This window comes from Amblyraja radiata, chromosome 46, assembly GCF_010909765.2.
Source record: "Amblyraja radiata isolate CabotCenter1 chromosome 46, sAmbRad1.1.pri, whole genome shotgun sequence".
Taxonomy (NCBI): Eukaryota; Metazoa; Chordata; class Chondrichthyes; order Rajiformes; family Rajidae; genus Amblyraja; species Amblyraja radiata.
In genome coordinates this window covers 8,273,810-8,301,204 of record NC_046001.1, presented here as the reverse complement: position 1 = coordinate 8,301,204, position 27,395 = coordinate 8,273,810, and the positions used below count along the sequence as shown (strand labels likewise).

Genomic DNA, 27,395 nt, shown 5'->3' with positions numbered 1-27,395 from the left:
TATAAAATGGACTGCTCGGAGATTTACATGAGTTGCCTAATAATATTTTGCAATGAATTCATTCCTGGACTGCCATTAGTCATGGGCTATTACTTTGAGCAGCTTATTGAAATGGCTGGCCGCCGGGGCGGGCGCCCCCCAGCGCCCTGCTGCAGGACTGCCGCCCGGGCCACACCGCCGCGTGCAGGCTTTGTTCTCGCGGATGACGTCCATTCCGGCTCACACCGGAAATGGAGCTGGCACCCGCCCCGACGCTCTGAGAAAGTGGCTGAACGGCGCTCGCCTGGAAACACAAACGGCGAAAGTCTCACTCGAGCGGAGCTGGCGGCCGCTCGGCGGCCGGCGCCTGTCACTTGCGTTGCGTGAGAGCAGCGGCGCCCGGGAGTCGAGGTGAGTTCCACGCCGTTACATTCTGACATTCGGACCTGGTAAACTGAATCTAAACAGAAAGGGGGAGGGGCGCGCGGGCGCGTCAATCATCCCTGTGGGACACGCTGACTGACAGCGGCGCCAGCCAATGGCTGCAGGGCCTGTCTCCCCCGGCAAGCGCTGCAACCAATGAGCGCGCAGAGGAGGCGGGCGGCTGAAGGGGCGGTTACGTTTCCTCACCATTAGCTTGTAAATAGCCCCATTGCCAAAGGAGCTGAATTTGTTACAACCACCACGAATCTTTCCAAGATCAATTCATAATCATCTTTTGGTTGGGGCAATGGTTTTCTTTAGTGATTAGTCTGAGGTATCTAAATAAAAATTTCAAGCAGATTGGTTCAAGATTTTTTTTATATGCTGTAATTTTATAACTTGCCAATCAATTTATTGAAGTTGATTTTATTGACTCTTTCCCCACCCCACCCCAGGTTTTATATTTCAAATTGCTATATTTTGGAGCCAAATGTAATGTTTGGGAAATTAAAAAAAATAATACATGAGTAAACTGATTATGTCATGAGCTAAGAGGCATAATAAGTCATTAGTGATATTACCGCTGTTAAACTACTGTAGATGTGACAGTGGTAAAAATGGCATTATCCCATCTCAGCTTGCCATGGGATAATGTTAAATTTGCTAGGTCAGCATGAGATTGTTCTAAGAGTAGATTAGAAAGTAAAACTGATAGCGTGCCACTCATAATACTGCATCAGAATCACTTATTTCTGCTCCATGTTCATATTCACATATTCTTCTTTGCTTCCTGTGGTTTTAAAGTGCATCAAGCTGTTAGCATTTGGGGATGAAGCAAGATGAAGATAATTTCTGTATTTATAGTATGGTAATAGATCTATTCACGATTATAATTTTAAAAGTAACTAGCCTATTGACAGAAATGAAACTGAAAATACATTTCAAACATTGGATGTTTTCTCCTTACCATTTTGTGTGTTTAAACATTTGTGCTGAAATGGTTAATGGCATGTTATCAGCTTTCCTTTTGTACATGGTTACTATTATTATTTAACTACTGGCAAGCCTGCAGATACACGCAAAGCTCAATTATTTTAATATGTTTTTGTATCTTTTGGAGAAAACATGGTAGAGGGCATTAAATGAGGCGTGAGGTATATTCTAACAGCCGCATCCTTTTTACACTTTGGTAGCAGTTTTAAAAAATATATGAATTTTGTGTAGAGACGTAATAGTGGTTTTACTGTGACTTGCATAAGGATTTTTTTTAATGTGGATACATTTAACTATTTGTTCCCACTGGGATATATGTAAAATCCTCAAGCTGTATATACCTGAATTGCAGAAAGTGCTAATATTACAAGAATCTGTTTGAATACAATATGTATCTGCAGAGGTTATAGAATGCAAGGATGAGCACTAGTGATTACAGCTCCGTTGTGAGAAGAGGAGGTTGGCACATTGACATAACCAAAGTGAATGTTACTTTTCTTGCTCCATTCTAACCACCACAAAGTATGTGCCATTCTTGACCACTGTTAATCAGTCAGCATGGATCATCTGAAAGGAGTGTTACTTGATTATCAAACGGATCTAAAATAAACCTGTATACTCCTTAATGTGGATGTAACAAAAATAGATGTGGTGTGAAGACTGTTGTTTTACTGGCTGTTTATCAATCAATTAAATTCTGTTGTTTTGGTTTAGGATGTCCCTTCAAGCAGTATTCCCTGGATACCTATTGTAAGCAATAATATTAAACAAGGATTATCCAAGAACTGTTTCAATTACCCAAACATATCTGACCTTTCAATGGGATAACATAATTGAAACTTGCACTTATTAGTTTTTTAACATAGTAAAGCACCTCAAGGATTTCATGTTTAAGAGGGAACTGCAGATGCTGGAAAATTGAAGGTAGACAAGAATGCTGGAGAAACTCAGTGGGTGAGGCAGCATCTGTGAAGCGAAGGAATAGGTGACGTTTCGGGTCTCGACCCGAAACGTCACCTATTCCTTCGCTTCATAGATGCTGCCTCACCCGCTGAGTTTCTCAGCATTTTTGTCTACCTTCAAGGATTTCATGATAATATTATCAAACAACACTCAATGCTAAGTAATGGTGGTCATAACGCACCATTAGTGAAGATGGCCAAAAGCATTGTTAAGGTATACAATCACATTTACTGAGTACATCAGTACACAAGAGCATCTTAGAGGGAAATCCAGACAAATAGAAACGATTTACATTATCTTGCATCCCTTTTCAGGATGTTTTATAGCTAATAAAGTCCCCTTTGAAATGTCTTAATTGTTGTAAAGAATCGTTAACTTAATTTAGTGAGCTGACCACATTAGTTAAAGGATTTGAATCGGCATAACACAATTAAAACTTTCCCAGTTATAAAATATGAAAGATAAATGTTCTAAGCTTTCTTAACCTTTTGGAAAAAACATAGATTGAAAAGAACAATTGGGATTTATATTTTTGTATCTCTGCTTGGTGAAAACAATTCCAAATAGCCTGTAAAGCATCTACATTTTAGACAAATGTCGTCATTCTTGAGAGTTGTAATGAAATCTTTATCAGGCAGTCAGTCAGAGTCCAATTTATTCAGTCAGAGTCCAATTAAATTTTTTGTTAGTGCTTCAATTTAATTATTTTAAATTCTCAAGTTGAAAGTAAAACTCGATTTATGAAGGATACTTTCCTTAAAACGAGATGTGCACACCTGCGTGTAGCTGTGCAGTTCCCCAAGTGATATGATGGCATTGTTTTGCAATTTTCCCAGATGAATAGAGACTGTTGAGGAAGGAATGAAGTTCACTGTCAACCAAAATTGTGTCAAAAAATTCTGAAGCATCTAATTGTGGAGGAGAAGTGGCGCAACTTGCCACCTCTCGGGCATCTAGAGTGGTGTCCGTGTGCTGTAATTGTAACTTTTGAGGATGGACTGCTAATCACGTCATTCTCAAGGCCTCTTTGTACACAAGGTTAATCAAATTTACTGAGTACATGATACAAAAAAAAAGGAACATTTTCCCAGGATGGAAATGTCAAAGTCTAGAGGGCATAACTTTCAATTTAATTTATTGCCACATGTACCGAGATACAGTGAGAAGCTTTTTTATTGCATGCTGTCCAGTCAGTGGAAAATCTATACGTGAGCAAAGTTTAAAGGAGTTGTGCAGGAAATGTCTGGGGTGGGGAGAGCTGTGTGGTCAACCAAAGACATGGGGAGACAGGAACAACATCCATCATGTCTAAATCCAATGGCACCCCTGCACCCCCACACCTCAGCCATGTTGCTCACCCTAGCCTGTCAAGCACACACTTTCCTCTAGAAACAAAGAACTGCAGATGCTGGTTTATAGACAATAGACGCAGGAGTAGGCCATTCGGCGCTTCGAGCCAGCACCGCCATTCAATGTGATCATGGCTGATCATCCACAATCAGTACCCCGTTCCTGCCTTCTCCCCATATCCCCTGACTCCGCTATCTTTAAGAGCCCTATCAAGCTCTCTCTTGAAAGCATCCAGAGAACCGGCCTCCACCGCCCTCTGAGGCAGAGAATTCAACAGACTCACAACTCTCTTGACTTGACTCTTGAAAAAGATACCAAAGATAGACAGACAGTGCTGGAGTAATTATACCAAAGATAGACAGACAGTGCTGGAGTAATTCAGTGGATCAGGCAGCACCTCTGGAGAAAAAGGATAGGTGATGTGTTTCAGGTCGGGTCCCTTCTTCAGACTGAGGGGGGGAGGGGGAAAGAGCTGGAGACGAGAAAAGACCAGGACCAATCAGGGCTGCCACTAAATTACCTCAGGCAAAGGTGGTGCCCTGGTAGGTCCATTGTTGGCTTGGGAAGGTGTGATCTCCAGAGGGATATAATGTGAACTATGGAACTGGTTAAACAACTAGGGTGGAGGAAAGGGGAAGGAGAGCGGAGTGTTTGTAGAAGTTACTTAAAATTAGAGAATTCATTGTTCAAACCACTGGGTTATAAGCTACCCAGGCGAAATATGAGGTGCTGTTCCTCCAATTTGCATGATGGCCAGAGTGGCTTCACTCTGGCCATGGAGGAGGCCCAAGACAGAATGGACAGTGTGGGAAGGGGAGTTGAAATGATTAGCAACCGGGAGATCCTGTAGACCTCGGCAGACCGAACGGTCGCTGAGTCTATGTTTTGTCTCAGTTGTGCCTATCTTCGGTATAAACCAGCATCCTCAGTTCCTTCCTACGTCATCTGGGGAGCAGATGCGGTGGAGACGAGGGAATTGAGAGTAGGCTCAGTATGGAGAGGCAGCCTCTTCCATCTTGGGCACTGGAGCAGTTCATTACTGCAGGAGTGCCAGCAGGAACGCAGGGATTTGCATCAGAGTCCCAGCCCAAGAACAGCAACAGGGCAGGCAGCATTTCATGCCAGGTTCCCAGCACAACAATGTGCAGCCTGAGTGGATGCCTTTTTTAAAGTACAGAGTGTGTTTACTGTGAGTGTTTGGATGGGAAGGCCAAGAAAACTATAGGAAATCTGTGCTCTGCAGGATGGCCATAGTAGAGTACATGCAAACTTTAGCAATGCCACAAAAGATCACAAAATGCTGAAGTAACTCAGCAGGTCAGAGAACATCTCTGGAGAACATAGATAGGTGACGTTTTTGGTCAAACCCCATATTCAGATTTGAATAGAGATGCCACTACAGTTATTCAGGAATCACAACATCCAAGTTGTGCGCAAGAAAATAACATTTTACAGTGTTCTTGTTTGAATGGTAAATATTGATCAGGGTACTGGAAAATCTCTCCTGCTCTTTAACCAGTGGTTTTGAGATATTTTGTACCTCCACTTTGATTTAATATGTTATCTGAAAGATACTGTTTCTGCCATGCACCACTGAAATGTTGGTCTATATTGTGGCGTCAAGGCTGAAATGGGCCGTGAATTGACTTGGTTGAGAAATGTACCTGTGGTGGCACCAAGAGAAGCTGAAGAAATTTCCAGGTGTCGGAGCACTATCGGTAACATGCCTCTGTATACATAATGACTCGTTTGTGCTGATTTCATTAACATTCTTGTTCCTGGAAATTCATCCTGTGCACTGAGGTACTAATGCACACAATTAATGCAGTGGTCGGCAATTAAATACACCGTGGCACGTTAAGAACATAAACTAAAGCTATTGTAAGCTTTGCAGTCCCTTGACTACCATTCAATGTCATCCTATACTTTTGTTTTCTCTCCCAATGCCCAATTTCCTTTTGTGCCAAAATAAATCTCAAGCTTAAATACGGTTAACCACTGTGCATTCGCACCTTGTAAGGTGGAAAATGCCAAAGAACCACAACTTGTGTGAAGAAATTAAAGCCACAGACCATTGAGAACTCTGATTCAGCGCCCCTGCTTCATTAGCCAAGTTCAATAGGAGTGGCAGGGTGCATACTACGGCTGATCACATGGAGTCACAGAGAGATACAGCACTGAAACAGGCCCTTCTGCCCACAGTGTCTGTGCTGTCCATCAACCACCATCAATACTAATCTTACATTAATCCCATGTTTTTATTCTCCCCATATTCCCATGCCGGTCATGTTGACATATTGGGCTAGTCCTATTTGGTTCGTCTATATATTACTAAAACTCTCATCTTGTTTGTTTGTGAGTGTGCGTGCATGTGTGTCTGTGAGTCATGCCCTGAATTACGCCAAAACGGTACATGATAGCGCTACCATTTTTGGACCACCTTACTCACAATTGTCCTGTGGTGCCCTGTATCAACTTTCGTTCAGATTGATGTTATACGTTACAAGTTATTCACATTTTTAACTTTACAAAACGCCACTTTGAAAAAAATATTTCATCTGCACTGGCGGTTAGCAGCTATGATGTCACAATAGGATCTAATTTACGTAAACTGCCCCTCAGCCATGTTCCATTGGCAGATAGCAGCATATGACATCACAATGGGGTCTCATTTACATAAACTGCCCGTCAACAGTGTTCCACCCAGTACAATGAGGCATTTGTTACATTGTTGTAAGGAGTGTGTGGGAGGGGTGGAGGAGAAATGTTATTTAAACATTGTGTTTAGTGGGGGAGTGGGCCCTTCTATCGGAAAACACCCCTTCACCACCATCCGAGACTCCTTCCTCCAAGCCAATTTGAATCTAATTCTTCTCTTCTTAGAATTCATGCGCTCTCCCTGCCCGCCCCTCTCGCCCTCTCCTCTGCCTGCTCCTCCTGTCCTCTGCCCGCGCCTCTTCTCTGCCCTCTGGGGGATCACATTTTCTATCCCCTAGTCCACAGGATCAATTCCAGAATCCATGTCTTGGAAGATATTCTCAACACTAAAATGGGAATAAATCTAACAACGTACTGACAATTTACCTAGTTCACCATTTTATCAATTTGGTTGTTTTTTCTAAGATATGGAGCTGTTATCCATCATATACCATTTTGCATCCTTTTTAAATTGTTAAATTAATGGCAGCAAATTAATTTATCAGGCCTCACGTTCACTGGCGAAATATTTTCCTGGCATTCTCCAGGATTCATTGTCTACATGCGAACTGCAATGAGATCTAGTTTAAAAAAATCTCCCCAGTGTTGCAGCTTCCAATCCCAGTTGTACATCTTGGCCTGGTATAAGAAAAACAAACAGTTGGAAAAGTTAGAGGAAAGGCACGTTCTAATTTGATATTTTCTTGCACAATCCAAACTTAATTTGTGTGTGTGTTTTAAATTCTGACCTCTTGTGTATTGTGTGAGAGACAGTTCCAGTGATACCACCATCCCGTCATTCATTTTTCACTCAGAGGCTGAGAGACTGATCCCGGAACTTAACGTCTTTATGGCTTATTAACTCATGTTCTCACTATAGATAAGAAGAAAATTGAGGGAATTGTCGTGAGATGGGTAAGAAAGCATTGGTTGGCCTGGATACTGTTACGTTTCTCTCTGACAGTGAATAATTAATCTGGAGACGTAATTGCAGCCTCCGGTCTTCGTTATAATATAATGATTGTAAACAAGCTTAAGGCGTGAATAAAAAAAGACACCAAGTGCTGGAGTAACTCGGTGGGTAAGAATAAGGAGTAAGTCATTTAGAACGGAGACGAGGAAACACTTTTTCTCACAGAGAGTGGTGAGTGTGGAATTCTCTGCCTCAGAGGGCGGTGGAGGCAGGTTCTCTGGATGCTTTCAAGAGAGAACTAGATAGGGCTCTTAAAAATAGCGGAGTCAGGGGATATGGGGAGAATGGGGTACTGATTGGGGATGATCAGCCATGATCATATTGAATGGCGATGCTGGCTGGAAGGGTTGAATGGCCTACTCCTGCACCTATTGTCTATTGTCTATTGGGTCAGGCAGCATCTCTGGAGGACATGGATAGGCGACATTTTGGATTGGGATCCTTCAGTTCCTCACGCTCTTTTTTTTGTTCAAGATTCCGGTATCTGCAGGTGTGAAGTTATTTATAGAGATGTGTGTTTGTAATGTTATTCATGACTTGCATTAAGGCAGGTAGGCTATTTATGTATGTGTAGATAACTGTGGAAATAACTGCATAGATGCAATGTATTGATTTGTGAGATGGCTTTTATTAATTATTACCATGTCATTGTTGCAAGATTTGAATATCTATATGTATTTACTTCAATTGAAGAATTAAAAACATTGATTATATCTTGTTGATTGCAGGTGAAGATGGACCAAACATGATTACCAGTAACTTGAGATTCAGCTACAATGGAGGGAAAGGATCACTATGGTAGGCGAGGTGATTTGCAGTGGTCAGAAAGAAACAAAACCCACTGGAATGAGGAGGAGGAGGAGGAGGAGGAGGAGGAAGAGCCGCGAGTTGCATCCCAACTGCTCCATCACAGCCATTGTCAGTTTGCCCAGATAAATCGGCCAGTTGCCATTTCTCCTCATGATGAAAAAACGGATGCTTTTCCAAGTTATTCCTGTCGTGCACAACGTGACAACATCGACTCAGATCTGTATATTTCTGAACATGTCGACACATCGCATCGTCATCAGACCTGGCCAAGAGCAAGCCAACAACCTGGGAGAAATACTGAGACAGGGAAGAGTCCGCCCTTGTCAGATTGGTCTCTCGGTGACGTGAAGTGCTTTGACCACAAAGAACCATATTCAGATCAACGTTTAGACGAGGAGCTGAAGACGTTGGATATGGAAGGACTGAGCTTCCCCTGTGGACAGCTGGGTTTTACAGGGAAACTGTCACCTCTTTATTGTTCCGGCACGTCATGTGAGGGATGTAACCTTCAAAACCGAGAGACCGAGTTGTCCAGTAGTGATAAGCCGTACTCTCTTTCCGATGCAATAACCAATCACGACGGTGTGACTGAGAATGACTCGCAGGAGGATGGGTGCCGATCATCCATTCCTCTGTTGGAAAGTCCCGCAGGTACTCGGATGTTTTTGGACGGGTGTTTTGAATCCCGAAGCTACGGAGACCACAACTTCCCATTCAGCACGGACGACAATCTGTCATTTCTTGACAACTTGGACTGCATTCATTCTGCCAATGTTTCACAAGAAGATGGAATGGACAAATGTGATGAATTCAATGAACATGACAGTACGGCCGAAAGCCACATAAAGGTGACGGAAGATGTCACGCAGCCGGTGAAGCTGGCCAACAGAAAAAGCAGCAAAAGGCAAAGAAACAAATCGGTGACAAAAGAGAACTCTTCAAATGCCTACGATAAAGAGGATGTGAGGGAGCACACAAAGAAAAATAGCAAGTCTTCCATTAATAAACAAAGGCACTCGAAGGCTGAGAGGAAGCGGCAGCATACTGAAAACCGGGATAGATTCAAGTTTGGAATCCAGAAACAAACCGAGGAGCTGCTTTGGAGATGTGTAACCTACATCAAAATTGTAATGGACGTCATTCTTTTTGTGACCCACAAGTGTGGCGAGTACGTGGAGATGGGTGGCAAATTTGTGTATTCATGTTGCCAGATACAAAAAGAGGATTTTAATTCCTTAAAGGGCAGTGCAAGGACCTCAAGCATGTGGCTTCTTAAGCAGGCAAAGTTGGGGTCAGAGAAGCTGAGAAGGTTTTGCCTTTCCTTGATGAAGATGACTCTAAAGTTTTTAAAAATGCTGCTTGCTCTGCTTTTTCTAGTACTAATGTTATTTATAGGATGCTTACGACTTGGCTACAAATATGCAAAGTCTGGTGTTTTCATGATTTTTCAGAGGTTACCCATCAGGGGCCAAGAAAACTTTCCCCACACGGTAACTGTTTCTTTTCTGCACTACTTGTGCTCCACCATAGAAGAATCTAGAACTTGGAATTATTTGAAAAGACTGTGGGAAAAATTGAAAATGAGATTGTGGCTAACTGCTAAATGGCGGACTGCGGGCCAGTCTCCTTCTTCGCCTCCTTCGCCCCAGTCTCCTAGTGCTAATAGGTACCAGCCAGATCACGAGGTTGACCGGCTGTTGGCAATGGCTGATGTACCAGAGGAGGAGCTGGATCCTTTTAAAGTTCTAGGCGTGGAGGTAACGGCCACTGATGCCGAGCTGAAAAAGGCTTATCGGCAGTTGGCCGTGCTGGTAAGTTCTGTGTAAAAACATTTCATTAAAGACAAAGTACAACTGCCTCATTCAGTTATTTCTATTGAGCTAGTTACCTTAACTAATGTTCTAATTGCGAATGACAGTACAAAATGTCTCAATTTTGTTATTTTTAATACCCCTCCCCTCCCTCCACCCCCCCTCCCCCACGCCCTCCCTCCCCTTAAATAAATGCCTCTACACATGTATTCCTTCTGTGCCATTGAACCTCTAGTTTATTGACAGTGGCAGTGAAGTCAAAGGGCTTTTCAACCTCTATCTGGTGGTTACATTTATGTGTTTCCAGAAGGAGTTTGGTTGGTAATGATTGGGACCTGGCATCCGAGCAAATTGTTTTGTTGTTGCTCATTTTTTGCCTGATAACATATTTTGTACAGATAATTACAAACATTGTTTCCCTTATGCTGTGATTTAACAATCTTTATTTTCTAAACCTATGGGAATTGCTCCAGCCTTCAGTGTGCTAGCACCCCCTATGTAGCAACAACTCTAAGTGCATCTGGTGTTGTTTAAAGCAGAAGCATCTCTCGAGGCCTATCAGAAGCAAATGGCTAACTGGACATCTAGCTGGAAAGTGTCTGTTTTCACTTCCTATTCACACAGGAACACTGAATTTGATGTTCACTGTGCTGTCACAGAGTCTTGGGTTCCTTGGCGAGAGGCAGGCAGTGGTGTTTTAGTCGTTGCTCTAAACTGACTCTGCAGTCGTGACTGGGATCTGAAAGATAGCAGATAAACTGATGGGGCATTTCCTGTCAAATCTCAAAACTCCAACCACTTACTGTGCTGTTGTAGAGTAGTAAGTGATAAATAGGACAATTCAAGCCAATGTTCTGTGAATATTTAATGTGTTCTATTGAAACACGTTATTTATGTGTGGGTAAAAGACATTAATCCACAAAACAACACTTAATGATGCATTTTGCTTTGAATTGCAGTGTAATGGCCTAGAATTTAGTGGGCCTGAGCATCTGGTGGTGCCTCATTTGTTAGATTTTTTCTTTCACCCTCGCAGCTTACTATTTTACGTTGCAAATTGCTGGAAATGTTTGCTGATAACTGCTTGACAAGGATAATGGGGCATCGGGGACCTTAGTGAATGACAGAACAAGCAGACTGATTTCTTAGCATAAGATTTAATAGGTATAATGGTGAAGGAAATGGGGGAATTAGTTTCAAATTAAGTGCAAAAAGAGAAGTGCGGAATGTATGGATTAAGAGAAATTGAAAAGAGACAGGGAAAGTAAAAGAGCTGACATTTCACGTCAAGGACCCTTTAACAGGTGAAGTCTTCGACCTGAACTTTCTCTTCCCACAAACGTGGCCTAATCTGCTGACTATTTCCAACATTTACTGATTTTATTTTAAATTTCTAGCATCTGCAGTTTTGATTGTCTGAGAAAAATAAAAGATCTGCATTTAAATTAAAAACAAAACCTGGGAACAGTTTACTGTCTGCAGGAATGATAATCCAATTTTAGTTCTTTTCTCTCTGGGTTGAAAAGAATTTGTGTTTGCAAGAAGATAAATCTCACAAGGTGCTTGCATCATAGATTTTGCAATAAATTCTGTTTGTTTTACCGGCGCAAATGCAGCAAATACCTTGAAACATATTTGAAGGATGGCAATCAGTGGCTGTTTTTGCAAGGTGGAGCAAAGCAAATAGTTCAGCAACGTGGCATTTCGCAATTTACTGGGTAGCCCTCAATTACCACATGTTACTGAGGCAATTACTCACTAGTAACGCCAAGCGCATTGAGCTCTGTCTTCTCAGCAATTCTGGGTCAATGGTTCTTTACTGTTTCAAAATATTAAATAAGCTGAGCAGTTTTTTTCACACCCGCTATCACATCTTTCTGGTGATTTTGATGTTTCAGCTAATTTTACATTATTGCAGCAATGGTTTGTCAGGTTTTAACTAGAGTTGTCTTTTAAAATCAAAACCTTCCTGTCAGCATTCTCTGCATATTAGACCATCGTAAAGCACACACTCTTCTGAACACTTGCACTAACATTTGAAGAAACAAAATGCAACTCCAATACAGTATTCTCGTACATATTATGCTTCTGCAATCTACTCACGAGGCTCTGAGTAGGCTGACTGGATGCTAGGATTAGGTTGCAGCTTGAGATTTTCTCTTTTCCAGCCCGCAGCAATGTTGGTCTGGGATGCAGCAGTGTGGTGAATGCAGCTCCCTGCTTTCCCTGTTCATGTCCAGGTTCTTTTGTAAAATTAGTTCTGCATGTTTTGTGAAGTTGATTTATATTTATTTTTTAAATCATCTGTAATAATAATCAGCTTGTCCTTTAACGCAGTTTGTTTCTTTCCCCAGTGCTCTATTTCTCCCCTCCCTCCTTTAGTGCTTTTCCTCGTGTGATTATATTTTCCATTCTTGTCGGCGACCATCGTAGAGAGAAACCCGAGAAGTGTAGATGTTGTCTTCTAAGTCAGTTCTGTGCGTGGCATACAATAAATAGTAATATACCTTTTTTCTGAAAATGCTTTATGTATATGTGAGAGAGGGAAAGATTTTACTAAGCATATGGGATATAAAGTATATTTGTGGCAAATTGCGATTGTATCTTTTTCATAGCATGCGTGCAGAAGGGAGTTTAATTGGCTAGGTGCTGATCAGTAGCAAGTTACTGATGCAAACTTGACAACAGCTAGATCCTGTCTTATGAAATGATGTGTGGCTTCCAAAGAAAACAAATGTATTTTATTCGTTTATAGTGAGAATCGTGGCAACTGCCCTTATATGATGTCTGGCATGAGTAATCAATTAATTCAGCTTCTACCAGCTCACTATAATGTGTCTCAGCAGCATATTTGCTATTGTTCAAGGTACCCAGCGAGTATTTATAGAGGATCCAATAACAACGTTCGAAGATTAGAATTTTCTGCTGCAGCTCAAGGTTAAAAGTAAGGTGTAAGAAAGAACTGCAGATGCTGGTTTAAACCAAAGATTGACACTGGAATATCTCAGCGGGACAGACAGCATCTCTGGAAAGAAGGAATTGGTGACATTTCGGGTCAAGATCTTGAGCTAGTCAGAGGAAAGGGAAACGTGAGATATAGATGATGATGTAGAGAGATAAAGAACAATGAATGAAAGATATGCAAAAAAAGTAACGATGATAAAGGAAACAGGCCATTGTTAGCTGTTAGTTAGCTGTTTGTTGGGTGAAAACGAGAAGCTGGTGCGACTTGGGTGGGGGAGGGATGGAGAGAGAGGGAATGCTGGGTTTACTTAAAGTTAAATAAATCAATACTATTGGGCTGTAAGCTGCCCAAGCAAAATATGAGATGCTGTTCCTCCAAGTTGCGTTTAGCCTCACTTTGACAATGGAGGAGACCGAGGACAGAAAGATCAGTGTGGGAATGGGAAGGGGAATTAAATTGTTTAGCTGCCAGGAGATCAGGTCGGTCCAGGCTGACTGAGCAAAGGTGTTCAGCGAAGTAAGGTGGCTGGTTTTCTGCATATGTGCACTCACAGTTGGTCACAGCACTTCCACCAGGAAAGCTTTTCCAGCTGCGACAGCAGAGCAGGCCTGTGGCATTGTTGTCTGCTCTTGCTCAGCTGCTCCGGTGTTATCATGCTCAATTCTGTTTTTGACCTCTGGTGCTAATTTAAGGTCCAAGGCAGTCCGGCAAGGTGACACAGTGAGAGGGGATTTAGAATAAGACATGGGAACAGTTTAGTTTTGTTCCTTTGCTCTGATTGGACACTAAATTGTTAGTGTTGTGCTCTTCTATCTCTTGTGAGTAGGTATCTGTGGCAAGCAGTCCGGGGGGGAGGGAGGGGTCACTTGCTCCATTTGCAATTCTGGAAAGTTAACGCTACATCATTTAAGTTCTGAATGTGAGCAGAAATTGTGGAATCTTGTGACTGTAAAGAGGAATCCATCACTGGAAACGGTCACTCCTCTCTGACAGCACATTTATTGTAATTGCAGCGTTAAGTTTATTTGGAAACAACAGTAGAGGCAAGCAAAATACACAACAAATGAGGAAAGGTGAGGAAGATTTTATACATTGTTGCAATCTCTCTCTGCCCCAGAGCAGTTTAAAGGACTATGTCGCCAATGAAATAAGATCTGCAGTTAACTTTGTCATGAATGGAAATGCAGCGGCTAATTTGCGCACAAAGTGATCTGACGAACAGCAGCATGCTGATTTACTTTATATATTGGTTGAGGGATGGAACTTGGGTAAGAGACCAGAGAACTCCCCTGCTCTTCCAGTAGTGTCATGGGATCTTTGATGTCGACCTGCAAAGGTAGATGGGATCATAGTTCAATGTCTCATCCTAAGGACGGCATCTCTAGTGCAGTAATGAGGATGTTGAAAGCTTTAGCTTGGGTTGTAGTCCAAGTCTCTGGAGCTGGGCTTGAATGTAAACTAAGGAGTTGTACAGCTAATGAACCAAGAAAGGATCTTTGAAGTCACCCATGCTATTTGTACCCAGTCTTTTGCAGCACCTTGCCCAATTATTAGTAAAGTCATAACATCAAACTGGGATAGACTATCAAAACGTCTGCCTGAAGGCACTGTGTGAAATATTGACATATATAAAATAACGCCGCTTTCCACAGAGTAAGTTCATCTGTAATTTTTGTTCTCTCCCACAGATTGCTAAACAACATTAAGAATTGTTCTTAATCTTTGTGGACGTCAACAGATACTCATTAAGAACTAACCTAGATAAAGATCCCTGTCACATGAAGCATTATGTGTTTTTCCGATATACACATAGGCAATCTTTGTTATGCAGCTAGCAACATCCCATCAGGAAGTATCAAATATACAGGCTTTAATGTTTTGAAAGAAGATTAACGCCTGAGCTGTTGCCTGATTTCTGCATGAATTGTGCAACTTTCACTTTGCAGACTCCTTTCACCATTTTCAGAGTTCTCCTTATTTCTTCCTCATTTGTTCAAGTGCTCGCCTCTGTTCTGTGGGTTAGCAAGGTTTCTGTACATAAAATGCATAGGTGTAACTCGGCAGATTTGCCCTTCTGTAAACAGTATTTAGTTGAATCTCACTATTTCACTTCAATACATAAGGCAGTTGACTGTTTGGATCTTTGCTTCCTTCTAAATAATTCCCTCAACAGGTCAACTTCTGCTGACCATAAAATCATGAGAAGGAATAGTAACAGTCTTCATTTTTGAGCCAAGATGGTGTCAGCAGACTGTTTAGATGTCACATCAGAACTTAATCATGTCCCCCCCACCCCCGTTTGGTGCAGACATCTAGCCTTGGGTGACTAAGCAATAGTCATGACAGTAAATCCCTGCTGAGTACTTTCATTTTTTTTCTTTCACTGCTCCGCCCCCAGCTTCTGGTTTCTCACTCAAAGGTGTTGGGTGCTGAAGTGAGTTGTGGTATCCCACTGCATAAAATGAGCCATAACACACAGCAGTGAGTAAAGCTGCTTCTACCAAAGTGCTGTTACCCAAGCCCCATCAGCTTGGGGTAAAGTTTGATTTTACTCATTTATTGCCCAAGTTGCAGGGTGAGCTCTTAGTTAAACATTTTTTTTAAATGAAGACTGATATATCTTCATGTGAACTATCACCAGCAGTAGTTGAACAAAACGCATCAATTCAAAGCCTTTCTCTTTTAAAGTAATCGCCCCATTGTGATTGCAGGTTCACCCTGATAAAAACCAACACCCTCGATCGGAGGAAGCTTTTAAGGTGGTGCGAGCAGCGTGGGATATTGTGAGCAATCCTGAGAGGAGGAAGGAATATGAAATGTAAGCAAAATTCAGTGCTGCATTCCAGATACATCCATGTGACCTGTGATCTTTATCTTTGCAGGCTCCATTGTTTTGAATATGTTAGTTTAACTTCTATTTGTGATATCAAAAGTATTTTAGCATGTTTTGAGCTGCTTAAATTTGATTACTCTTTATAATTGTCCATTTCAAAGATTGCCGTTTTGAGTTAGGGAGCGAAACTCTGCTTAAACATGTCAGCAAGTTTAATGTTTAAGAAAGCTCCCTGCAGCTAACGTTTAAGAATATTGCTATTTCAACTTGGTTTGGAGTGCGGTCCAGGCCAATGGAATGAAATTCTCCTCTCTGTCGGCTACAGAATTCCCAAGTGTACTGAGTCTTGGCAGGTTTGATTGAGTTCCTAATCCTACATCGCAAAACTGCCTGTAAAATTCACATCAATTAATAGTGACATGTCAGTCTCACAGAGAGAAGCTATAAAATTGCTTTGGAACTGCTTGATGTTGAAACTGGATGCAAAAAAAGTTTCCTGTTACTTGGCACTGACAATACACTATTGCTCAGCACAAAAATCCATCAAAACATGCACATTCATAATTTCCCACTTTCTTACGACTTGAAAGGTAAAGTATTATTTTGCAACTCAGAATAATATTAGCTCTAATACTAATTAACTCTAGGTTTATCTTTCTCTACTGTCTTTTAATCTTTTCTTTTGTGGCAGATCGCCTTTCCAGACTTTAAAAGTATTTTTGATTGATCCTAGTTGAAAGAGACAATGATGTGAATAGATTTAACATAGGGAGAGTGTGGCATGGAGAAAGCATGAGATGTTATTTTGTGTTCTATACTTTGCTGTTGGTGCTGTGCAAGGACAACCTTGAGATGATTGGTTGCTTTGTTTACTTGGTCTCCAAACGGAGACTTTGATTTCCTGCTCAAATGGGCAGAAGAGATCTCATGGCACAATTTGAAGAGCAGGGGAATTCTCCCGTGTTGTGGCTACCACTTGTCCTTCAGCCAAGCTGACTATCCTAGTCATTTGCTATTTGCAGGATCTTGCTATGCGCAAACTTGCTGCCGCGTTTGCCTCTGAGACAGTGTCTGCACACCTCCAAATGTAAAGAGGTGCTGCGTAAATAGCAAAGGCTTTTGTATATGTTTTTCATTTTATCGTGGCTGAATTTCCCTGTGGATGGATATTCGAATCTTGTTGTGAGAGGTTTGTATTGTCTTACTTTTCTGAACAATTGCAGAATCCAAGTTTACTTTTCTCAACCACTTTCTGCTCTTGATTTCTTTCCAGATAATACCAATTATTTTTCTTTTGTTTTTAGCAAACGGGCTGCAGAGAGTGAGTTACACCGATCCATGAATGAATTTCTTACCAAACTCCAGGATGACCTGAAGGAGGCCATGAACACGATGATGTGCAGTAAATGTGAAGGAAAACACAAGTTTGTGCTCATTTATCTTTTGCTAATCTGTTAAAATAAGTGTATAGCTGGGTGATTTTCGTTTTGTTTTTAGTCTCCCTGATCGGGTTTTCCCTCTCCTCCACCCCTCCCCGCTCACCCCCACCTCTTCTCCCTGGAGCCAACTCTTAGAATAGAATTTAACAGTTGTCAGGTACCCTTGGGTTCTTCATTCAATTACAATGGAACATCTTTCCAACATAGGAATGATTTAACTGTGCTCAGTCAAATGTATCCATCCAAGTTTAGTTTAGAGAGAGGAGGGAGAAAAAAAGACACAGCATGCTGGAGTAACTCAGTGGGTCAGGCACCATCTCTGAAGAACATGGATGGACAATGTTTTGTGTCGGGGCCCTTCTTCAGACCTGATACACCCCTGTTCTCCACAGTTGCTGCCTGACCTGTTCAGTTGCTCCAGCACTTTGTAAACCAGCATCTGCAATTCCTTGTCACTCCTCTGGATACTATTAGCTGCCCTAGTGCACCTGCTTGTAACTCTGTTCAGGCCGGTTCTCCTGCCCCTCTCCATTCCCAAAATAGCTTTGCTCCCATCGAGTCTGCACAATGTAATTCCTATTTCCTTGCTCTCCGCAACACTGAAAGCTGCAGAAGATTCATGCATGACCGTTTAAGGAATAATTCCCAGACAAGTCCACATCAGGGTCTAATCTCAAATCGTCTTTTTGGAACTATGTTTCCTTATCTACTTGTGTGTAACAATGAAGTGTGACGGTTATTTGCAGGAGGTTTGAGATGGATCGTGACCCTAAGGCCGCTCGGTACTGTGCCGAATGTAACAAGAGGCACCCTGTGGAGGCTGGAGACTTCTGGGCAGAATCAAGCATGCTGGGATTGAAAATCACCTACTTTGCTATGATGGATGGGAAAGTCTATGATATCACAGGTACGACTATGAGAAACTTGAAGTTATCTTGAAACATTCTCAGCGTGTTGTATTAAGAAAAAGCAAACACTGTTAGCTTTTGGTGACCTTTTGCATGTGATGAGAATTTGGAATTAGTGTGCTGCATGAAACTAGTTGCCTGGTTACTCCAGCACTGGTTTTATGGAGCAGAGACACCAACTCACTGGGACTGAATGTGTTGTCTGTATAACTTAACATGAAAATCCCAGTCTTGACTGATACTGAAGAAAAGCTTCCTATGTTTTTGCAAAAAGTAGTCAATATTCGAACCTACAAAGCAACAGAACAGAACAGAAATGTTGCTACCCTCTGAACAAGACTACAGCCCTTGTTTCCTGCTGAATGATAGGGGATGTTGATGGAAGAAATATATTTTATTGCAGCAGCTGTTGCCACAGCTCTCCCAAATGACAGCAAATGCTTGAATATGTCTCAAAGTACTCCCTGGAGTGTTCTTCCGGAGAATATGGCTAAAATTGTACTCCAGGGCATTGCAAAAGATTCTTGCAGTGGTCCAAAATCCTGTCAACGGCAGTGGAAATAATCAAAGGAAAAATAAGGGGGAAGCCAGGTCTGCGTTTAAATTTTTGCAGATGAAAGTAAACCTTCAAAGGTTTTAAAGTCGTTAGTTTTGTTTGAAGTGGTGTGGAGTGCCATGGGTTTGGCATATGCTGCTTGCTTGAATGGCGTCGGGCCACCAGATAGAAAGTGGTGGCTTGGCGATAGTGGGAAGGAAAGTTGGACCAGGAGAAGATCATTTGAGAGCAAGGATACAAAGTACTTGCATTTCTTTTGCGTTACTTTAGCCATTGTGATATTGTCCATCAATCTGTTAGAAGGAGGATTAGGAGAGCTTGCATCTTTCTCAGTCACAATCTTTGGTAACTTATGTTATTTCTTTCTTTTCAGAATGGGCTGGGTGTCAGAAGGTAGGAATATCTCCTGACATACATCTTGTTCCTTACCATATATCATTTGCTACGAGAACTTCTGGAAGCAGTGGTCGGCATAGGTGGGTAAAAATGCAGAGAACTTGGCATATTCATCATCATTTTCCAACTGTTTTGACTAAATGTAATTTTTATGGCATCAAACAGTACATTTTACGTAACAGTCCAAGTGCAGATTTGAGATTTGATACGAGGCAGCCAAATAAAATGCCTGTGTAATTTTTTTAAAATCAGAAGCAGTGACCAGTGTTGGTCTTGTGAAAATTACAATAGCTATTGGAGTGGAGTGACAAACTCACACTTTGTGTAGATTTTTAATGACTGGCAAGCCTGCGAGCACAATTTCCACATTGACGCTATGTAGCGTTTACCAGCTGCATAGAAAATAGTGGTTGCCAGAAATGTTTTCAGATGGCGACACAGTGGTGCAACGATATAGGTAAAAAAAAAGGGATGAGGTCCTACAAGGTGAATTTAGGGAGCTAGGAGATAAACTTTAAAGTAGGACCTCAAAGGTAATAATCTCTGGATTACTACCAGTGCCACGGGCTAGTCACAGTAGAAATAGGAGGATATTACAGATGAATACGTGGCTTGAAAAATGGTGCAAGGGGGAGGGATTCAAATTTTTAGAACATTGGAACCAGTTCTGGGGGAGGTGGGACCAGTACAAACAGGACGGTCTGCACCTGGGCTGGAATGGAACCAATGTCCTTGGGGGAGTGTTTGTTAGTGCTGTCGGGGACGATTTAAACTAATGTGGCTGGGGGATGGGTGCAAGAGCAGAGAGGCAGGGGGGTGTAAAATGAGGGTAGAAGCAATAGGTAGCAAGGTGAAAAGTAAAAGTGGCAGGCAGACAAAACCAAGGCAAAAATCAAACAGGGCCACTTTTCAACATAATTGTATAAGGGGTAAGAGTGATGTAAAGACAAGCCTGAAGGCTTTGTGTCTCAATGCAAGGAGCATTCGTAATAAGATGGATGAGTTGAATGTGCAGATAGCCATTAATGATTATGATATAGTTGGGATCACGGAGACATGGCTCCAGGGTGACCAAGGCTGGGAGCTGAACATCCAGGGATGTTCAATATTCAGGAGGGATAGACAGAAAGGGAAAGGAGGCGGGGTAGCGTTGCTGGTTAGAGAGGAGATAAACGCAATGGAAAGGAAGGACATTAGCTTGGAGGATGTGGAATCGATATGGGTAGAGCTGCGAAACACTAAGGGGCAGAAAACGCTAGTGGGTGTTGTGTACCGGCCACCTAACAGTAGTATTGGAGTTGGGGATGGCATCAAACAGGAAATTAGAAACGCGTGCAACAAAGGTAAAACAATTATAATGGGTGACTTCAATCTACATATAGATTGGGTGAATCAAATTGGCAGGGGTGCTGAGGAAGAGGATTTCTTGGAATGTATGCGGGATAGTTTTCTAAACCAACATGTAGAAGAACCAACGAGAGAACAGGCTATTCTAGACTGGGTGTTGAGTAATCAGGAAGGGTTAGTCAGCAGTCCTGTTGTGCGTGGCCCCTTGGGCAAGAGTGACCATAATATGGTTGAGTTCTTCATTAGGATGGAGAGTGACATTGTTAATTCAGAAACAAGGGTCCTGAACTTAAAGAAAGGTGACTTTGAGGGTATGAGACGTGAATTGGCCAAGATAGACTGGCAAATGATTCTTAAAGGGTTGAAGGTGGATATGCAATGGAAGGCATTTAAAAACTGCATGGATGAACTACACCAAGTGTTCATCCCAGTTTGGCAAAATAATAAATCAGGGAAGGTAGTGCATCCGTGGATAACAAGGGAAATCAGGGATAGTATCAAAACAAAAGATGAAGCGTACAAATTAGCCAGAACAAGCAGCCTACCAGAGGACTGGGAGAAATTCAGGGTCCAGCAGAGGAGGACAAAAGGCTTAATTAGGAAAGGGAAAATAGATTATGAAAGAAAACTGGCAGGGAACATAAAAATTGACTGCAAAAGTTTTTATAGATATGTGAAGAGGAAAAGATTAGTTAAAACAAATGTAGGTCCCTTGCAGTCAGAAACAGGCGAATTGATCATGGGGAACAAGGACATGGCAGACCAATTGAATAACTACTTTGGTTCTGTCTTCACTAAGGAAGACATAAACAATCTGCCGGAAATAGCAAGGGACCGGAGGTTAAGTGAGATGGAGGAACTGAGTGAAATCCAGGTTAGCCGGGAAGTGGTGTTAGGTAAATTGAATGGATTAAAGGCCGATAAATCCCCATGGCCAGATAAGTTGCATCCCAGAGTACTTAAGGAAGTAGCCGCAGAAATAGTGGATGCATTAGTGATAATTTTTCAAAACTCTTTAGATTCTGGAGTAGTTCCTGAGGACTGGAGGGTAGCTAATGTAACCCCACTTTTTAAAAAGGGAGGGAGAGAGAAAATGGGGAATTACAGACCAGTTAGTCTGACATCGGTGGTGGGGAAAATTCTGGAGTCAGTTATTAAAGATGGGATAGCAGCACATTTGGAAAGTGGTGAATTCATTGGACAAAGTCAGCATGGATTTATGAAAGGTAAATCATGTCTGACGAATCTTATAGAATTTTTCGAGGATGTAACTAGTAGAGTGGATAAGGGAGAACCAGTTATATCTGGACTTTCAGAAGGCTTTCGACAAAGTCCCACATAAGAGATTAGTATACAAACTTAAAGCACATGGTATTGGTGGTTCAGTATTGATGTGGATATAGAACTGGCTGGCAGACAGGAAGCAAAGAGTGGGAGTAAACGGGTCCTTTTCAGAATGGCAGGCAGTGACTAGTGGGGTACCGCAAGGCTCAGTGCTGGGACCCCAGCTATTTACAATATATATTAATGATCTGGATGAGGGAATTGAATGCAACATCTCCAAGTTTGCGGATGATACGAAGCTGGGGGGCAGTGTTAGCTGTGAGGAGGATGCTAGGAGGCTGCAAGGTGACTTGGATAGGTTGGGTGAGTGGGCAAATGTGGATAAATGTGAGGTTATCCACTTTGGTGGCAAAAACAGGAAAGTAGACTATTATCTGAATGGTGACCGATTAGGAAAAGGGGAGATGCAACGAGACCTGGGTGTCATGGTACACCAGTCATTGAAAGTAGGAATGCAGGTGCAGCAGGCAGTGAAGAAAGCAAATGGTATGTTAGCATTCATAGCAAAAGGATTTGAGTATAAGAGCAGGGAGGTTCTACTGCAGTTGTACAGGGTCTTGGTGAGACCACACCTGGAGTATTGCGTACAGTTTTGGTCTCCTAATCTGAGGAAAGACATTCTTGCCATAGAGGGAGTACAGAGAAGGTTCACCAGACTGATTCCTGGGATGGCAGGACTTTCATATGAAGAAAGACTGGATAGACTCGGCTTGTACACGCTGGAATTCAGAAGATTGAGGGGGGATCTTATAGAAACTTACAAAATTCTTAAGGGGTTGGACAGGCTAGATGCAGGAAGATTATTCCAGATGTTGGGGAAGTCCAGAACTAGGGGTCACAGTTTAAGGATAAGAGGGAAGTCTTTTAGGACCGAGATGAGAAAATCATTTTTTACACACAGAGTGGTGAATCTGTGGAATTCTCTGCCACAGAAGGTAGTTGAGGCCAGTTCATTGGCTATATTTAAGAGGGAGTTAGATGTGGCCCTTGTGGCTAAAGGGATCCTTTGGAGAGAAGGCAGGGATGGGATACTGAGTTGGATGATCAGCCATGATCATATCGAATGGCGGTGCAGGCTCGAAGGGCTGAATGGCCTACTCCTGCACCTATTTTCTATGTTTCTAGAGTTGCTGCCTTGCAGCACCATAGACCCGGGTTCCATCCTGACTGTGGCTGCTGTCTGTGTGGGCCGAAGGGCATATTTCCACACTGTATCTCTAAACTAAATTAAACTAAACATGGTTATTGTGCCTGGTGTTGGTGGGTGTTTCTTGTTGATTGATAAAAAGTGAACTGTAAACTACAGCTGTAAGTTTGCAATTCTAATGTTATTTTTCAAGCTGAATTGCAGTTCTTGGGAGGTTATTATCTCACAGCACTGTGGGAGTGCATTCACCAATGGACTGAAGTGATTTAAGGAGATTGCCGTCATTTTCCTGAGGACAATTATGCCCATGGGAGAATGAGAAATATTTAAAATAGTTTGGAAAATCTATAATTTGAGTGTTTGTTTATGGTTTTCAAAATAGAATGCACATCATGTTGCTCTGATAGCAGTTTGAACAGATGGTGCCTCATGCCCTTAAATGTAGCGGAATATACTTTGTTAGTAAAACGCCGTATTGTCTTTCACTAAATGGAGGAAAATATACCTCAATCTGGTTACTGTCTATTCTGTCTTGTCTCTGCTTTTGGAGAAGTTGATGAAAGGACAAGTGCTGTCCAATGGAAAGGGCATTAAAAAGGGCATTGTTCGACTTTTTCCACAGCCAATGTTGGCTGCAGTTGTGTTGTTGTACCTCTGCTTTGGGAATGTGGCAGTCTTGAATTCAACGGTCTGCTTGGTTAAGGGTTTTGACAGCCTACTGTATGAGGATATTGTCATTTGAAGAAGTGGTTCTAAAAATGTTCCATAACATCTTCATTTTCTCTTGTAGAGCTGGCTCGGAGAATGGCCCAAGTTCTCCTGCTGACCTCCAAGAGTTTTTCAGCAAGATTTTCCAGGGAGTGCCACCGCAGGCCAACGGGAGCTTCTTCAACCCATCACAAATGGGGCCCAATGGTCAGGCAAAAGGAGAGTCCACGCAGAGAACCGATACAAAGCAAAAGAGAAGGAAGAAGGTGCGACGGACATTCCCGCGCTGAGCCTTAAAAGCGCTAAAACAAACCTCAGCGATCACCTCAGTCAGCTAGATAGCAGCCTGACTGAGAAGGTCAAATCCTGATTCTAGATTAGAACAAAGACAAATAAAAGTCCTCTTTTATTGAATTGAATGAATAGACTTTAACTGTACCTTGTTTTTAACATTTTAATTTGGATGTACAGTAGCAACTAAAGTGATCTTAAGAGGGCTTTACTTTATAATTTGTTAGGTAAAGACAAATTAATTTCTGGTTTCAACAGGTAGATGAAAAATTACCCAGTAGGTGACTTTTTTCAATGCTTTATTATTCTTCCATGCTCGGCTACCTCCTGAAATGTTCCGTTTCTCGGCTCTTCCTTTCCCCAAGGTCATACATCCTCCTGACCATTTTTAATGGGGAAAAGTTTGCAATGCAAAAGGAACAGACTAAACATTGTGCTTGGCTGCTGGCCTGATTTCCACTGTATGGTAGGTATTTTCTTTTTAAAAGAAAGCACTTTTTTTTTTAAAGGAACCAGAAAATAATTTGAGTTAACTGTGTAAAATTGCCACACTTATTGTGATTTAGAGATGGGATACAATTTCTTTTTGTAACTTTAAAAAAATTAAATATTTATTGGAAAATTATTGTGCTGCAGAAATCATACACAAATCTTATAAAAAATATGGACCTTTGATAGCTCTACCATAAATAGAAAAATGGAGTTGTGCTCGTTTTATTCTGCTGTCTCTTATTGTTGTAATGTCTACTCCTGTCTCTCTGTCCCCCCTCTCCTTCAGCTCCTTAATTGGCTTTAACAAAATTCCTCAACAAAGTTGAACATTTCTTTCATAGTAATGGCGCAAGTAAATATGTTACATTGATGTCTGCAGAATTCACCATACAGTTGAACACAACTATGAAGTGCCTTGCAACCCAAATGAGGTACCCAGGGGTTAACACTGGAATTTACGCAGTCCAACCTTTGCATCATGTGTTCACTGCTCCATAGGGTGGGAATGGGAAGTGCATTTATTGATAGATTCAGTATGTATACTTTGTTGGCAACTTAACCCACTTTCTCTGGGAACGTGGCCAAAACATGTCCACTTAATAAATGCTTACTATATTGTGTATACATGTATAGAGTGCTACCCTATAAGTCTACTACTGACTCAACCCAAAAAATTGCAAAATCTGTGACCCATGCATAAAATCAATTCTCAGACAGTAGGATAGTGTACATTCCAGGATGATCCGCTGTGTTGTTCTCTGCAATTTGTATTGCTATTTTCAACTTGACAAGATCTAAATCACCTGAGATGCTGACGCACTACCTTGAGATTGTTCAGGAAAACTAGGTCAATGTAGTTAGTTGAATGTATGCCTGAAATCCTGGATTTCAAAAGATGCCTCAAACATGTGCCCCTATCATGCATTCAAGCTACCAGAAACCTTGCTAGCCTCCAACAGTAAACTTGGTGGAGAAACTCAGCGGGTGAGGCAGCATCTGTGGAGCAAAGGAATAGGTGACGTTTCGGGTCAAGACCCTTCCTCCGACGTCACCTATTCCTTCACTCCATAGATGCTGCCTTACCCGCTGAGTTTCTCCAGCATTTTTGTCTACCTTTGATTTTTCCAGCATCTGCAGTTCCTTCTTAAACAGTAAACTTGGTGGGTGAATCCACTGAGGTTCTGTGATTTGCTGATCTGTTCAACATTTTCTCATTTTATTTTCCATTTAATGAAGTTTAAAATTAAATAACCTCGTAAGTTATAGTTCTATCTTGTAAAAATAGCTCCCCCCCCCCCCCCCAACTTTAGTTGTCTTGAGATATCCAAGTAATTTGCCTTTAATGGGCAGATTATTAAATGTAGAAGCCTGTAAGCTGTTAGCAAAGATCTGTTGAATATTACTGTTGAAGTTAGGGCTGATTTTGAGGTGGCCATGGGCAAATTTAATACTGCATTATTCGATGGGTGCACTCAGTGCACCTCCAGTCTTTTGATTGTAAAAAGGCTTGCAGATCCCAACACAATTTCTTGTTAGCCAGAACTTTTGGAAGAGTAAAAATAAATGCATATTGCATTACTAAAATGTATTTTTCTTTATAAAGAAAGGGATTTGGTTTTTAAATATGATACACTCAGCAACCATACAGAGTGCCCTCCATAATGGTCAAATTTTATTAAGGGGTATTTTTATACATTTTGGTTTCACCATGTAGAAATTACAGCAGTGTTTATACATAGTCCCTCCATTTCAGGGCACCATAATGTTTGGGACACAGCAATGTTATGTAAATGAAAGTAGTCATGTTTAGTCTGGTGAAACCAAAATGTATAAAAATACCCTTTAATAAAATCTGACAATGTGCACTTTAACCACATGTGATTTTTTTCTATTACAAATCTCAAATTGTGGAGTATAGAGACAAATAAATAAATGATGGGTCTTTGTCCCAAACATTATGGAGGGCACTGTAGCATTGTTAAATCTCAATCATAGCTGAACTTCTATTGCTTTGCTTGCATTTACCGTTCATAACTTCAGGATATCCCAAAGTACTTTTAGCCAATAAAGTACTTTTAAGGTGTAATGTAAGAATAGCAGCACCCACTTGCGCACAGCTAGCTCGTACAGGTAACAATGAAATAAATTTGGTTTGGATGTTGTTAGATCATTAAATATTGCTCTCAGGAGGTCCCCTTTTAAGAAAAGATTTCTACCATATATTTACGATCAGTAAGGTGACGTTAAAGTGGTGTTTTTTTATAGATGGTTATTAAGAATTTCAGTGCGATCTTGATCAGTTGGGCAAGTTCGTCGAAGAATGGCAAATTGAGTTTAATTCAGATAAGTGCAAGGTGTTGCATTTTAGGGAGCCAAACCAGGAAGGTGCAATAATATTTAACATTTGTGCATGTCACTATTTGATAACTAGCCCTGTTTGGATAAATGCAAAATGTGGAAGGATCACTGCTGAAATTAGATTTGTTGCCATTGAATCTGCATTATCTATTTATTATAGTTTGCTAGGATTTCAAATGTTGCCGTCACAATGTCAAGTTGTGTTGTGCAGGGGCTGGAACTTTGTTACAGGCTTACAGTTCTTGTTTCACTTGGGATTCTTGCACTCAAGAGACAACGTTTGGCATTGTTGATTTTTGAAACTCAAAGCCTGGAGATGCAACAAGGTGTCCCAGGCTGTGCACAATCCAGCTCATGGCTTTAATGATGTGATTTCCACATTGTGCATAGCTGGATCTCATAAGCAGCAGTGTCAAGTTAATCTGTTTGGTTGTGTTAGTTGAGTTTTAAAAAATGTGACTGGAAGAAATGCTCCTATCCCATTAATCCATCAGAGCAGGAGGCCAGAACTACAGTCTGAATAATATATTGACCAGTACAGTGGAGGTAAAGGAATGATGCCCACATTGCTGGGCTCAATACCTGGAGTGGCTCCCATTTGAAGGGGGGTAA

The 27,395-nt window shown here is 41.5% G+C and overlaps 1 protein-coding gene across 1 annotated transcript; it reads left to right on the top strand.

Annotated features, from left to right (window-relative positions):
• The first annotated feature begins 192 nt into the window (after positions 1-192).
• Positions 193-25,047, top strand: dnajc14 (DnaJ heat shock protein family (Hsp40) member C14). The gene is made up of 7 exons (XM_033015707.1): positions 193-390; positions 8,107-9,999; positions 15,676-15,782; positions 17,102-17,221; positions 17,983-18,143; positions 19,074-19,176; positions 23,725-25,047. The coding sequence occupies exons 2-7, from the start codon at positions 8,155-8,157 to the stop codon at positions 23,930-23,932; spliced, it is 2,544 nt and encodes an 847-aa protein (XP_032871598.1). The 5' UTR covers positions 193-390; positions 8,107-8,154; the 3' UTR covers positions 23,933-25,047.
• Positions 25,048-27,395: the final 2,348 nt, after the last annotated feature.